This window comes from Coregonus lavaretus (assembly GCF_964263955.1).
Source record: "Coregonus lavaretus genome assembly, chromosome: 14".
NCBI lineage: Eukaryota > Metazoa > Chordata > Actinopteri > Salmoniformes > Salmonidae > Coregonus > Coregonus lavaretus.
In genome coordinates this window covers 866,191-881,463 of record NC_140001.1, presented here as the reverse complement: position 1 = coordinate 881,463, position 15,273 = coordinate 866,191, and the positions used below count along the sequence as shown (strand labels likewise).

At 44.3% G+C, this 15,273-nt stretch overlaps 2 protein-coding genes across 2 annotated transcripts in view; one reads left to right on the top strand and one right to left on the bottom strand.

The window, feature by feature from the left end:
- The window catches only part of LOC311141883 (threonine--tRNA ligase 1, cytoplasmic-like), a 102,191-nt gene extending 91,106 nt beyond the window's left edge, over nt 1-11,085 (top strand). The window contains 2 exon segments of the mRNA XM_084177379.1: nt 1,416-1,603; nt 10,405-11,085. Coding sequence (XP_084033505.1) covers nt 1,416-1,603; nt 10,405-10,553 — 337 coding nt within the window. The 3' untranslated portion in view covers nt 10,554-11,085.
- A 2,290-nt stretch (nt 11,086-13,375) lies between these two features.
- Nucleotides 13,376-15,273, bottom strand: part of LOC311140963 (fructose-1,6-bisphosphatase isozyme 2-like) — a gene marked incomplete at both ends in the record, with an annotated part of 43,701 nt that continues 41,803 nt past the window's right edge. Inside the window, one exon of the mRNA XM_084176223.1 lies at nt 13,376-13,561. Coding sequence (XP_084032349.1) covers nt 13,376-13,561 — 186 coding nt within the window. The remainder of the gene's footprint in view (nt 13,562-15,273) is intronic.

The window sequence follows — 15,273 nt, the reverse complement described above, 5'->3', positions numbered from 1 at the left end:
CACTACTAATAGCTGATCTGCTGTAGATATCAATACTAATACTGACACTACTAAAAGCTGATCTGCTGTAGATATCAATACTAATACTGACACTACTAATATCTGATCTGCTGTAGCTATCAATACTAATACTGACACTACTAATATCTGATTTTTTCAAAGTAAAAAGAGGTCAGATCTTTTACCTGATGGTGCCACTCTAAACATGTTCCCATGGGGAGACAGCCATTTTAAACATGTTCCCATGGGGACACAGCCATTTTAAACATGTTCTCATGGGGACACAGCCATTTTAAACATGTTCCCATGGGGACACAGCCATTTTAAACATGTTCCCATGGGGACACAGCCATTTTAAACATGTTCCCATGGGGACACAGCCATTTTAAACATGTTCCCATGGGGACACAGCCATTTTAAACATGTTCCCATGGGGACACAGCCATTTTAAACATGTTCCCATTGGGACACAGCCATTTTAAACATGTTCCCATGGGGACACAGCCATTTTAAACATGTTCCCATGGGGACACAGCCATTTTAAACATGTTCCCATGGGGACACAGCCATTTTAAACATGTTCCCATGGGGACACAGCCATTTTAAACATGTTCCCATGGGGACACAGCCATTTTAAACATGTTCCCATGGGGACACAGCCATTTTAAACATGTTCCCGTGGGGACACAGCCATTTTAAAAGTGCAACGTCATTTTTCGTCTTACAGGAATACTTTTTGTCCCAGTCGAAACAGTTCATACACACATAATGACCATTTTGTGACGTTTTTGTTAGTTTTGGTCTTCGGCAGGTTTTTATTTTCGGCTGTTCGTGCACAAACATTTTCTTAAGGCAAGTCAAAGTTCGGTACCTGAAGTCGACGCCCCTTTGCCGGTGATTGGTCAACAGTACTACTCCTATTGGGAACTACAGATGGGATTCTTCAATGAAGTGACTAAGACCTCTGCAAGAACGTCAAAATGTATTACAGATTACTTGATTTATCTTCGATTAATTCGACCTATTCTGAAGAAGTGTTACTGGGTATGTTGCTATGGTGGCTCATGAGGGACAAACGGAGTAATATTGTCACTTTTTTTTGTTTTTCAAGTTGTCTTCAGGGAGTATGCGAGCACGGACATTCGTTTCGCCTAACCGAGTTCTGCTATACGCGGAATTATACAGGAATTATATACCTACTGTACAAGGAGAAAGCTGAAAAATTACATTCTTACGACATTGCCATCAGTAAGATTTGAGTTTGATTTCCAAAACGACAAGGGCTGTAGCTTTCAAATGATATGTCATTTAAAAAAATAAAAGAATGTCGGAGCTGGTACCGGGTCCAAAACATCCGCTAAGAGTTTAACAGTTAAAAACATGGTAATAACACGTCTCTACCCTCCTCTCCGCAGGCCGCTGTGGCTGTCTCCCCGTCAGGTGATGGTGGTACCAGTAGGACCCACCCTGGATGACTACGCTCAGAAGATCCGTGATGATTTCCACCGTGGAGGTCTGATGACAGACGTAGACTGTGATGCCAGCTGCACCTTGAACAAGAAGATACGCAACGCACAGCTGGCACAGTACAACTTCATCCTGGGTGAGTGTTGGTCTACGGTAGGGTCAGGGGTCACCCTGAACAGTACAACTTCATCCTGGGTGAGTGTTGGTCTACGGTAGGGTCATCCTGGGTGAGTGTTGGTCTACGGTAGGGTCATCCTGGGTGAGTGTTGGTCTACGGTAGGGTCAGGGGTCACCCTGAACAAGGAGATAGACAATGCACTGCTGGGATTCAGGGTTCTGAAATTCAAGAACAGGAATACCTTGAAAATCAGACATTTACTCAAGTTGGTACATAAAAAGTACTTGAATTAAAATGAGAGGAGAACAGAAAATGATAAAATATGTTAATATGAAAAATCTTAGAAAAATGTATTATTGGTCTTGCGAATTAATTTCCAGGCAGACTACCGAGTTTTAGTTGCTCACTTGTTTCGTGCTCTGGTTGGCAGCGAGTTCGCTCTCTACCCACACGGCGAGTTCGCTCTCCACCCACACGGCGAGTTCGCTCTCCACCCACACGGCGAGTTCGCTCTCCACCCACACGGCGAGTTGGCTCTCCACCCACACGGCGAGTTGGCTCTCCACCCACACGCGAGTTCGCTCTCCACCCACACGCGAGTTCGCTCTCCACCCACACGGCGAGTTCGCTCTCCACCCACACGGCGAGTTCGCTCTCCACCCACACTGCCAGGCAGGTATAGAACTGAATGATAAGGCGCCACCAAATGTCACATCGATGGCTAAAATGTTGGGCAAATGTAGATTCAACCCTTCCTGGCAGGATATTGATGTTTATGAATTTGCCAGACCCAACCATGGATGTAGTTGGAGGGTAAACGTACTTAAACGCCAGTTACTCACCTTTTCTATTTAGTTAATGATCATTTACCCTAACCCCAACCCCAACCCCAACCCCAACCCCAACCCTAACCCTAACCTAACCCTAACCCACTTGCTTTCCCAGCGTTGATCAACGCTCAAAAGGCTTCTTGATCTGAGTTCTAATCGTGCCTTACCTCTGCGAACGAGTGGAATCATGAATGATTCATGTATGCTCGTTATGTTCGCCTGTTCCCCCGGATTTGCCGCGTTAACAGCGTATTCATTCAACACGGGAAACTCTGCCCACGACAGGCTGAGTGGGGAAACGATCTACCTCAGCCCAGACCTACAGTGGCAAATAGCAGAGAGACGCCGCTGACTGTGGAAATTATTTTAACATCCCTCGACTACATCCGCAGACAAACCCCCCCAACCGACTCTCGGAGGAGGAGTGTGCAAATGGGAAACAGTCGGTGATATTTCAGTCAGATGTCTAGCTAGCTAGGTAACTCAAGGGCTCTGGCTATTAATTAGCCAGGTAGCTAGCTATAACTAGCTAGCTAGGTAACTCAAGGGCTCTGGCTATTAATTAGCCAGGTAGCTAGCTATAACTAGCTAGCTAGGTAGCTCAAGGGCTCTGGCTATTAATTAGCCAGGTAGCTAGCTATAACTAGCTAGCTAGGTAACTCAAGGGCTCTGGCTATTAATTAGCCAGGTAGCTAGCTATAACTAGCTAGCTAGGTAGCTCAAGGGCTCTGGCTATTAATTAGCCAGGTAGCTAGCTATAACTAGCTAGATAGGTAACTCAAGGGCTCTGGCTATTAATTAGCCAGGTAGCTAGCTATAACTAGCTAGCTAGGTAACTCAAGGGCTCTGGCTATTAATTAGCCAGGTAGCTAGCTATAACTAGCTAGCTAGGTAACTCAAGGGCTCTGGCTATTAATTAGCCAGGTAGCTAGCTATAACTAGCTAGCTAGGTAACTCAAGGGCTCTGGCTATTAATTAGCCAGGTAGCTAGCTATAACTAGCTAGCTAGGTAACTCAAGGGCTCTGGCTATTAATTAGCCAGGTAGCTAGCTATAACTAGCTAGCTAGGTAACTCAAGGGCTCTGGCTATTAATTAGCCAGGTAGCTAGCTATAACTAGCTAGCTAGGTAGCTCAAGGGCTCTGGCTATTAATTGGCCAGGTAGCTAGCTATAACTAACTAGCTAGCTAGGTAGCTCAAGGGCTCTGGCTATTAATTAGCCAGGTAGCTAGCTATAACTAGCTAGCTAGGTAGCTCAAGGGCTCTGGCTATTAATTAGCCAGGTAGCTAGCTATAACTAGCTAGCTAGGTAGCTCAAGGGCTCTGGCTATTAATTAGCCAGGTAGCTAGCTATAACTAGCTGGCTAAAAGGATGAAGTTAGAAGCTAACGTTGAACGGAGCGTGACCTCAGCAGGAACAGTTGACTGAAATGAAGCTAGCTATAATCAAGATGGGATACTAAGTTCTAATAACAAAATACATTTTCTTTATAGAGAGTAGTGAGAGACAGTGGTGAGTCAGGCTGCAATGAAGGAGGCAAAGGAGATAGAGGAAGCATTGAAGCAAGCAAAACATTGTATAGGGAGAGTGTTTATTCTTATCAAACACATTAATAACTTGTTTCTCTTCAAATGGGCATAGAATATAACATTTTAGAGTCAACTAGGGGCCTTTGTTGGGACCAAACATTTTAGTGAAATACAGTATAAAGACAATTTAATATTATGTACACTGAACACAATATAAACGCAACATGCAACAATTTCAAAGATTTTACTGAGTTACAGTTCATGTAAGGAAGTCAGTCAACATCAGTCCTGACTTACCACTCGTGGGTATTAAACAACTAGAGAAACACGTGTTATTGAGGAACTTGTCAGGTAGTGATCAATAGGATATACTGCCATCTGGTGGCGATATACTGCCATCTGGTGGCGATATACTGCCACCTGGTGGTGACTAGAAGCAACTGCATAATAGGAACTATTACAAATTGATGGCGCTTAAATAAATATTAGTGCTTGAAAAAGTACTTGAAAGTCCTTCAATTTGACTTGCCACTGTCTGTACGAACCCAGGGGATGTCGGAGTTGGTTGTGTTGCTTCTTTAAAAATGGGTTTTATATTTATCTAGTTGCCACAGGGGAAATAGACAGATAACACCTTCAGTGTTATTTCACCTTTTTCTTTTAAAACATCTTTATAACCAATTATTATGCTGTTAGTATACAGTATATGCTGTTAGTATACAGTATGATGCTGTTAGTATACAGTATGATGCTGTTAGTATACAGTATGATGCTGTTAGTATACAGTATGATGCTGTTAGTATACAGTATGATGCTGTTGGTATACAGTATGATGCTGTTGGTATACAGTATGATGCTGTTGGTATACAGTATGATGCTGTTAGTATACAGTATGATGCACTACTGAAAGATTTAATACACATTTTGTTTTATTGTTTTTGTTAGTCATGCTGCACGATTCCTCGTTTTTGTCATTTTGAAGCTTCTGTACTGCCCTCGTCTACAGCATACTACAATTCCCAGGGTGCATTTCGTCTCGCATGATACAATGCTCCGCGTAGTTAGCCTGCAGTTATCTATCAAGCCCAGATGGAGCTTAGTCTAAATATGTTGCTTATGTCATAAGTTATGAGTTCATTTCACATTTACTTTTGGGTTGTAAATGTATTATAATGCTTGCATGAATGTCATGCTGATTATAGTGTTCAAAACATTATGAACAACTGCTCTTTCCATGACATCGAGTGACCAGGTGTATCCAGGTGAAAGCTATGATCCCTTATTGATGTCACTTGTTAAATCCACATCAATCAGTGTAGATGAAGGGGAGGAGACAGGTTAAAGAAGGATTTTTAAGTCTTGAGACATGGATTGTGTGTGTGTGCCATTGAGGGTGAATGGGCAAGACAAAATATTTAAGTGCCTTTGAACGGGTTATGGTAGTAGGTGCCAGGAGCACCGGTTTGAGTGTGTCGAGAATTGCAATGCTGCTGGGTTTTTCACACTCAACAGCTTCCCTTGTGTATCAAGAATGGTCAACCACCCACAGGACATCCAGCCAACTTGACACAACTGTGGGAAGATTGAGTCAACATGGGCCGTGTATATCCCCCCTCAAGCCGATACCACGACGGCCCTCAAAGAACTTCACTGGACCTTATGCAAACTTGAAACCACATATCCTGAGGCTGCATTTATTGTAGCCGGGGATTTTAACAAAGCAAATTTGAGGACTAGGCTGCCGTAGTTCTATCAACATATCGATTGTTGTACTCGGGCTGCTAAAATCCTCAACCATTGCTATTCGAACTTCCGGGATGGTTATAAGGCCCTCCCCCGCCCTCCTTTCGGCAAATCTGACCACGACTCCATTTTGCTCCTCCCCTCCTATAGGCAGAAACTCAATCAGGAAGTACCCGTGCTAAGGACTATTCAACGCTGGTCTGATCAATCAGAATCCACGCTTCAAGATTGTTTTGATCACGCGGACTGGGATATGTTCCGGGTAGCTTGCGAAAATAATTTCGACAAATACTCTGAAACAGTGACCGAGTTTATCAGGAAGTGTATAGGTGATGTTGTGCCCACTGTGACTATTAAAACCTACCCTAACCAGAAACCGTGGATAGATGGCAACATTCGCGCCAATCTGAAAGCGTGAACCACCGCATTTAACCATGGCAAGGTGACTGGGAATATGGTTGAATACAAACAGTGTAGTTATTCCCTCCGCAAGGCAATCAAACTGGCAAAACATCAGTACAGAGACAAAGTGGAGTCGCAATTCAACGGCTCAGACACGAGACGTCCTGTACGTGGCAGGGACTACAGACAATCACAGACTACAAAAGGAAAACCAGCCACATCACCGACGCCGACGTCTTGCTTCCAGACAAGATAAACACTTTCTTCGCCCGCTTTGAGGATAACACAGTGCCACTGACGAGGCCCACTACCAAGGACTGTGGCCTCTCCTTCTCCGTGGCCGACGTGAGTAAGACATTTAAGCGTGTTAACCCCCGCAAGGCTGCCGGCCCAGACGGCATCCCTAGCCACGTCCTCAGAGCATGCGCAGACCAGCTGGCTGGAGTGTTTTACGGACATATCCAATCTCTCCCTATCCCAGTCTGCTGTCCCCACTTCCTTCAAGATGTCCTCAATTGTTCCTGTACCCAAGAATGCAAAGGTAACTGAACTAAATGACTATCGCCCCGTAGCACTCACCTCTGTCATCATGAAGTGCTTTGAGAGACTAGTTAAGGATAATTTAACCTCTACCTTACCTGTCACCCTAGACCCACTTCAATTTGTTTACTGCCCCAATAAATCCACAGACGATGCAATCGCCATCGCACTGCACACTGCCCTATCCCATCTGGACAAGAGGAATACCTATGTATGAATGCTGTTCATTGACTATAGCTCAGCGTTCAACACCATAGTACCCTCCAAGCTCATCATTAAGCTCGAGGCCCTGGGTCTGAACCCCGACCTGTGCAACTGGGTCCTGGACTTCCTGACGGGCCGCCCCCAGGTGGTGAAGGTAGGAAACAACATCTCCACTTCGCTGATCCTCAACACTGGGGCCCCACAAGGGTGCGTGCTCAGCCCCCTCCTGTACTCCCTGTTCACCCATGACTGCGTGGCCAAGCAAGCCTCCAACTCAATCATCAAGTTTGCAGACAACACAACAGTATTAGGCTTGATTACCAACAATGACGAGACAGCCTACAGGGAGGAGGTGAGGGCTCTGGGAGTGTGGTGCCAAGAAAATAACCTCTCACTCAACATCAACAAAACAAAGGAGATGATCGTGGACTTCAGGAAACAGCAGAGGGTGCACCCCCCTATCCACATCGACGGGACCACAGTGGAGAAGGTGAAAAGCTTCAATTTCCTTGGCGTATACATCACTGACAAACTGAAATGGTCCACCCACACAGACAGTGTGGTGAAGAAGGCGCAACAGAGTCTCTTCAACCTCAGGAGGCTGAAGAAATTTGGCTTGGCACCTAAAACCCTCACAAACTCTTACAGATGCACAATTGAGAGCATCCTGTCAGGCTGTATCACCGCCTGGTACGGCAACTGCACCGCCCGCAACCGCAGGGCTCTCCAGAGGGTGGTGCAGTCTGCCGAACGCATTACCTGGGGCAAACTACCCGCCCTCCAGGACACCTACAGCACCCGATGTCACAGGAAGGCCAAAAAGATCATCAAGGACATCAACCACCCGAGCCACTGCCTGTTCACCCCGCTATCATCCAGAAGGCGAGGTCAGTACAGGTGCATAAAAGCTGTGACCGAGAGAATGAAAACAGCTTCTATCTCAAGGCCATCAAACTGTTAAATACCCATCACTAGCACATTAGAGGCTGCTGCTGCCTATTGAAATCACTGGCCACTTTAAGAAATGGAACACTAGTCACTTTAATAATGTTTCCATATCTTGCATTACTCATCTCGTATGTGTATATACTGCATTCTATTCTATAATATTCTACTGTATCTTAGTCCATGCCACTCTGTCATTGCTTGTCCATATATGTATATATTCTTAAATCCCATTCCTTACTAGATTTGTGTGTATTGGGTATATGTTGTGAAATTGTTAGATATTACTTGTTAGATATTACTGCACTGTCGGAGCTAGAAGCGCAAGCATTTCGCTACACCTGCAATAACCAGACCTATAATCTGCTAAATATCAAAATACATATGTTGAGTTATTTGGCGAAAAATAATGGGGAAAAGCACAGTCTTTTATTTAACCTACCATTTTCCTTTTTTGTGTTCTACATTTTGTTTTGCAATAACTTCACTTTTCATTCACAGGTCTAATTCTATGGCAGACAGGCAGGCAGACAGGCAGGCAGGCAGGCAGGCAGGCAGACAGCACACTTCTGAAAACGAACTGCAGAGCGAAGGCTCTTAAGATCTACCAGATGTGTATTCATTAGGAAAGTATTCAGACCCCTTGACTTTTTCTACATTTTGTTATGTTACAGTCTTATTCTAAAATGGATTAAATAAAACATTTTATGATCATTCTACACACACTACCCCATAATGACAAAGCGGAAACAGGTTATTAGAAATAAAAAATGGATACCTTTATTTACATAAGTATTCAGACCCTTTGCTATGAGACTTGAAATTGAGCTCAGGTGCATCCTGTTTCCATTGATCATCCTTGAGATGTTTCTACAACTTGATTGGAGTCCACCTGTGGTCAATTCAATTGATTGGACATGATTTGGAAAGGCACACACCAGTCTATATAAGTTCCCACAGTTGACAGTGCATGTCAGAGCAAAAACCAAGCCATGAAGTCGAAGGAATTGTTCGTAGAGAACCGAGACAGGATTGTGTCAAGGCACAGATCTGGGGAAGGGTACCAAAAAATGTCTGCAGCATTGAAGGTCCCCAAGAACACAGTGGCCTCCATCATTTTTAAATGGAATTAGTTTGGAACCACCAAGCTGGCCGCCCGGCCAAACTGAGCAATCGGGGGAGAAGGGCCTTCATCAGAGAGGTGACCAAGAACCCAATGGTCACTCTGACAGAGCTCCAGAGTTTCTCTGTGGAGATGGGAGAACCTTCCAGAAGGATAACCATCTGTGCAGCACTCCACCAATCAGGCCTTTATGGTAGAGTGGCCAGACAGAAGCCACTCCTCAGTAAAAGGCACATGACAGCCCGCTTGGAGTTTGCCAAAAGGCACCTAAAGACTCTCAGACCATGAGAAACAAGATTCTCTGGTCTGATGAAACCAAGATTGAACTCTTTGGCATGAATGCGAAGCGTTATGTCTGGAGGAAACCTGGCACCATCCCTACGGTGAAGCATGGTGGTGGCAGCATCATGCTGTGGGGGGGATGGTTTTCAGCGGCAGGGACTGGGAGACTAGTCAGGATCGAGGGAAAGATGAACGGAGCAAAGTACAGAGAGATCCTTGATGAAAACCTGCTCCAGAGCGCTCAGGACCTCCGACTGGGGCGAAGGTTCAACTTCCAACAGGACAACAACCCTAAGCACACAGCCAAGACAACGCAGGAGTGGCTTCGGGACAAGTCTCTGAATGTCCTTGAGTGGCCCAGCCATAGCCCGGACTTGAACCCCATCGAACATCTCTGGAGAGAACTGAAAATAGCTGTGCAGCGACGCTCCCCGTCCAACCTGACAGAGCTTGAGAGGATCTGCAGAGAAGAATGGGAGAAACTCCCCAAATACAGGTGTACCAAGCTTGTAGCGTCATACCCAAGAAGACTTGAGGCTGTAATCGCTGCCAAAGGTGCTTCAACACAGTACTGAGTAAAGGGTCTGAATACTTATGTAAATGTGATATTTCCGGTTTTTTTTTAAATATATATATTAGCAGAAATGTCTATAAACCTGTTGTTGCTTTGTCATTATGGGGTGTTGTGTGTAGACTGAGTAAACAACAACAACAATTGAATCCATTTCAGGCTGAACAACATGTAGAAAAGGTCAAGGGGTCTGAATATTTTCCAAATGCACTGTGAGTGTGTGTGTATATGTAAGTGTATGCATGCATACATACATACATACATACATACATACAGTACCAGTCAAAGGTTTGGACACCTACTCATAACTTGGCTATATACACAGGGTACCAGTATCGAGTCGATGTGCAGGGGTACGAGGTAATTGAGGTAGATAAATCTCATTCTATATGTTTTTGAGCGTCTATTTAAAATATGTCCATATGTTATTAAACCAAGACAGCCAGACCAACATACAGCAGGGTGTTTCAATATGATCCGAAAACGACAGACGGCTGAAAGTGACTGGCCTTAGTTTATTGTATTATTTATCTCAGGGACTTGAAAGCCTAACAGAGAAGCAATTTCCAGTTTCGCTCATCACTAAGTCTAGACATTAAATCATAATGAAATATTTTTCTCTCTCTCTCTCTTTCTTTCTTTCTTTCTAGTTGTGGGTGAGAAGGAGAAGACCAGTGAGACGGTGAACGTGCGTACGCGTGACAACAAGGTGCACGGCGAGCGCAGCGTCAATGAGTGTATGGAGCGTCTCCAACAGCTGAAGGCCTCACGCAGCCGCAACGCAGAGGAGGAATTCTGATACCACTCTGACGGGCCTCTTCAGTATCTCAGAGAGGATTTCAACTTCGAGTCAAACACAAAGTGCAGATCAGAGTCCTTAAAGGCAACTCGCTCTGCCTGTCTTGTACTTAACTTGACTACACTTCTGTGTCCGCATTTCTTAATAAACTGTATTTTTGTTTTTTGAAAAATCACATTCTAATTCGTTGAACGTTTTTATAAAATATTATAAAGAAATGGTTAGATGATCACGACTCTGGGCTTTCAGTGGAATCTCCAATGTCCTCTCTTGTAATATGTGAAACTCATGATACTGTTGATTGTCTGCTTGTAGTAATGTTACAAGGGATGACCTCTCTCTACTTTAAATTGATTTATACCACGTTGCCTCTTTCTCCTCGTTGGTTTACACTATAAAGGGAAACAAGAAAAGAACATCAAGTTTTACATTCAACTGTACCAAGTGGAGTTCACTGCTGTAAACTGTAGGAGCAACCATTTTCAATGTATCAAAATAATTTTGAAAATGTTAAAAAATATAACAATTCTTACATTGGTTTGGTTTTTATTATCCAATATCCTACCACCGGCCCTGTCCAAAGTAGCACCGCTCTCGGCCCTGTCCAAAGTAGCACCGCTCTTGTAAAGATTGGTTGGTTTATTGATTTAGGAAAGAAAATAGAAGCTGTGTAGAACTCTATTAATAAATGTAGAAGCCCTGTAAAACCCTATTAATAGAAGCCCCGTAAAACCCTATTTAATAGAAGCCCTGTAAAACCCTATTTAATAGAAGCCCTGTAAAACCCTATTAATAGAAGCCCTGTAAAACCCTATTTAATAGAAGCCCCGTAAAACCCTATTAATAGAAGCCCTGTAAAACCCTATTTAATAGAAGCCCTGTAAAACCCTATTAATAGAAGCCCTGTAAAACCCTATTTAATAGAAGCCCTGTAAAACCCTATTTAATAGAAGCCCTGTAAAACCCTATTTAATAGAAGCCGTGTAGAACCATATTTTCCGGATACAAGTCTGTCAAATTATGAAATGTAAACAAGTCGCTCATATTTTAATTTATTTTCACAGGGAGTCACCATTTGAGACCAAGGTCACTTTTACAATGGATCCCAAAATGTCATTCTGACTATATGACTAATAAAGAAGACGACAGACTGTTTTTTTTATCTGACCCTAGTCGAGATTAGGACTCTATTAAATCGGCATCGCGGCAGTTCAGCTTGAAATGTAAAGGCAATGTTCCCGCGTTGGCAGAGACTGTATTCATGGTGACGACTGCATGTCGGCTCAATCAGGAAGTACCTTTACGCTGTAACGCTTCAGTGATCCCGACCTTAAAGTTACTCAGTCTGTCGCTCAGCTGGTAGAGCATGGCGCTTGTAACGCCAGGGTAGTGGGTTCGATCCCCAGGACCACCCATACGTAAAAATGTATGCACACATGACTGACTGTAAGTCGCTTTGGATAAAAGCGTCTGCTAAATGGCATATTATTATTATTTTATTTATTTACTTTCAGTTCCAGTTTATGGCGCTTCCTGAAAACAGCTGTCAGGACTGGCACTGTGGTGATATGACTGATGATGGTCAACACCAGGTGACTTACAGGAAACTCATCCATTTATGTGAAATAGACTTTTGTAACACTACCTTTGCTTTGACTTGCTAACACCAGCCTCTAGTCTCCTGGGTTGCACGTCAGCTAAGCTTGGCTGCTCCCTCCTGACACTTTGTAGTAAACACAGGTATCTAAACCGCTCTGAAGACACAGGAAACTTTGGGGTGTTTATAGCTGCAGGAAGTAGTTTGGGGGTGGGGGTATGAAGGTAACTTAATGTCTTAAGTGTACAAGCACGTAAAGTATGATTTGCACATGTAAAATATGAGTTGCGCCTTTAATCAGTTTTATAGTTGCAAAAGTAACTTATTTTGAGAATGAATGCAACAACACTAGCAAGCAGGGAATGTGATGTGTGAACAAATCCAATAAGATTTTGCGTCTGGTGAATCTTCTGTGAATCAAAACTACATTTGCATGTCAAGTCTGTTTTGGCACTAATTTAGCGACTAACCTCTGCCAAAAGTTTAGCAGTTGTAAAAAAAAAAAGAATGTGTTCTTGTAAGAGGTGCTCTGCAGACAACCAGGAGAGCTCTGGTGGGCGACCTTTTTCTGCCAACCAATCAGGTGAAGTGTTATCCTTCTGGAACATGCTTTCAAACGGGCTCGTCCTGGAAGCATGGATCAAATTTGTTGAAATTACTAAATGCTATTCACAGAATTTGAAAGCTACAGCAAGTAGTAGTTCTTACTTGGATAGGAGCGGAGCTAGTTGTTTATCAGATCTAGATCAGTGTCATCGTGTAGCTCCTATAGGAAGTAACTGCTACTTTCTCTGGACCTTGTCCCGGCTTTATGCTCACTCAGCTTTGTCTCTATTTCCTTCTCTCTCTGATCAACAAGTCAGCCCTGTCTCACTGAGCACTGCCTAGCATGGAAGATGTGTCTCAATACTTCAGGTTATTTTGTGTTTAGGGTGATATTTTTGATACTTTGTCTCTACTGGCAGTCTGCTCTCTAGAGTATAAAGAGGTGAGCTTAGATAAGGAGAAAGGACAAGGCTGTCAGTTCTGATTCTGGAAGAATTGGGGTTACGCTTCCATGAACAGGAAGAGTGGAATATCTGAATCCTGAAATATGGGCCCTGGTCAAAAGCTGTGCACTACATAGGGGAAGAGGGTGCCATTTGCTCTTCTTACTGATGGACAGACATGTAGTTACTCATTTCTTTTTTTTGTATTTAACTTTTATTCAAGTTTTGTTGTCGTTCTACTTGTGCTTCTTGACGAAGTCGAGGTACTCGTTGACGTCATCAGGTGAACCCACAACAAACGGAACTCTCTGATGGATGTTGGTTGGAACCACATCTAGTACACGCTCTTCTCCCGTGGTCGCCACGCCTCCACACTGCTCGATCAAGAAGGCGATGGGGTTGCACTCGTACAGCAAACGCAGCTAGGGAAGGGAGAGGGACACGGATACACCATGATTAGGGGAGGGAATGGAACACGGATACACCATGATTAGGAGAGGGAATGGAACACGGATACACACCATGATTAGGGGAGGGAATGGAACACGGATACACCATGATTAGGGGAGGGAATGGAACACGGATACACCATGATTAGGAGAGGGAATGGAACACGGATACACACCATGATTAGTAGAGGGAATGGAACACGGATACACCATGATTAGGAGAGGGAATGGAACACGGATACACCATGATTAGGAGAGGGAATGGAACACGGATACACACCATGATTAGGGGAGGGAATGGAACACGGATACACCATGATTAGGGGAGGGAATGGAACACACCATGATTAGGGGAGGGAATGGAACACGGATACACACCATGATTAGGAGAGGGAATGGAACACGGATACACACCATGATTAGGAGAGGGAATGGAACACGGATACACACCATGATTAGGAGAGGGAATGGAACACGGATACACACCATGATTAGGGGAGGGAATGGAACACGGATACACCATGATTAGGAGAGGGAATGGAACACGGATACACACCATGATTAGGGGAGGGAATGGAACACGGATACACCATGATTAGGGGAGGGAATGGAACACGGATACACACCATGATTAGGAGAGGGAATGGAACACGGATACACACCATGATTAGGAGAGGGAATGGAACACGGATACACACCATGATTAGGAGAGGGAATGGAACACGGATACACACCATGATTAGGGGAGGGAATGGAACACGGATACACCATGATTAGGGGAGGGAATGGAACACACCATGATTAGGGGAGGGAATGGAACACGGATACACACCATGATTAGGAGAGGGAATGGAACACGGATACACACCATGATTAGGGGAGGGAATGGAACACGGATACACCATGATTAGGGGAGGGAATGGAACACACCATGATTAGGGGAGGGAATGGAACACGGATACACACCATGATTAGGAGAGGGAATGGAACACGGATACACACCAAATGATTAGGAGAGGGAATGGAACACGGATACACACCATGATTAGGGGAGGGAATGGAACACGGATACACACCATGATTAGGAGAGGGAATGGAACACGGATACACACCATGATTAGGGGAGGAAATGGAACACGGATACACCATGATTAGGAGAGGGAATGGAACACGGATACACCATGATTAGGGGAGGGAATGGAACACGGATACACACCATGATTAGGAGAGGGAATGGAACACGGATACACCATGATTAGGAGAGGGAATGGAACACGGATACACCATGATTAGGAGAGGGAATGGAACACGGATACACACCATGATTAGGAGAGGGAATGGAACACGGATACACACCATGATTAGGAGAGGGAATGGAACACGGATACACCATGATTAGGAGAGGGAATGGAACACGGATACACACCATGATTAGTAGAGGGAATGGAACACGGATACACACCATGATTAGGAGAGGGAATGGAACACGGATACACACCATGATTAGGAGAGGGAATGGAACACGGATACACACCATGATTAGGGGAGGGAATGGAACACGGATACACCATGATTAGGAGAGGGAATGGAACACGGATACACCATGATTAGGGGAGGGAATGGAACACGGATACACACCATGATTAGGAGAGGGAATGGAACACGGATACACACCATGATTAGGA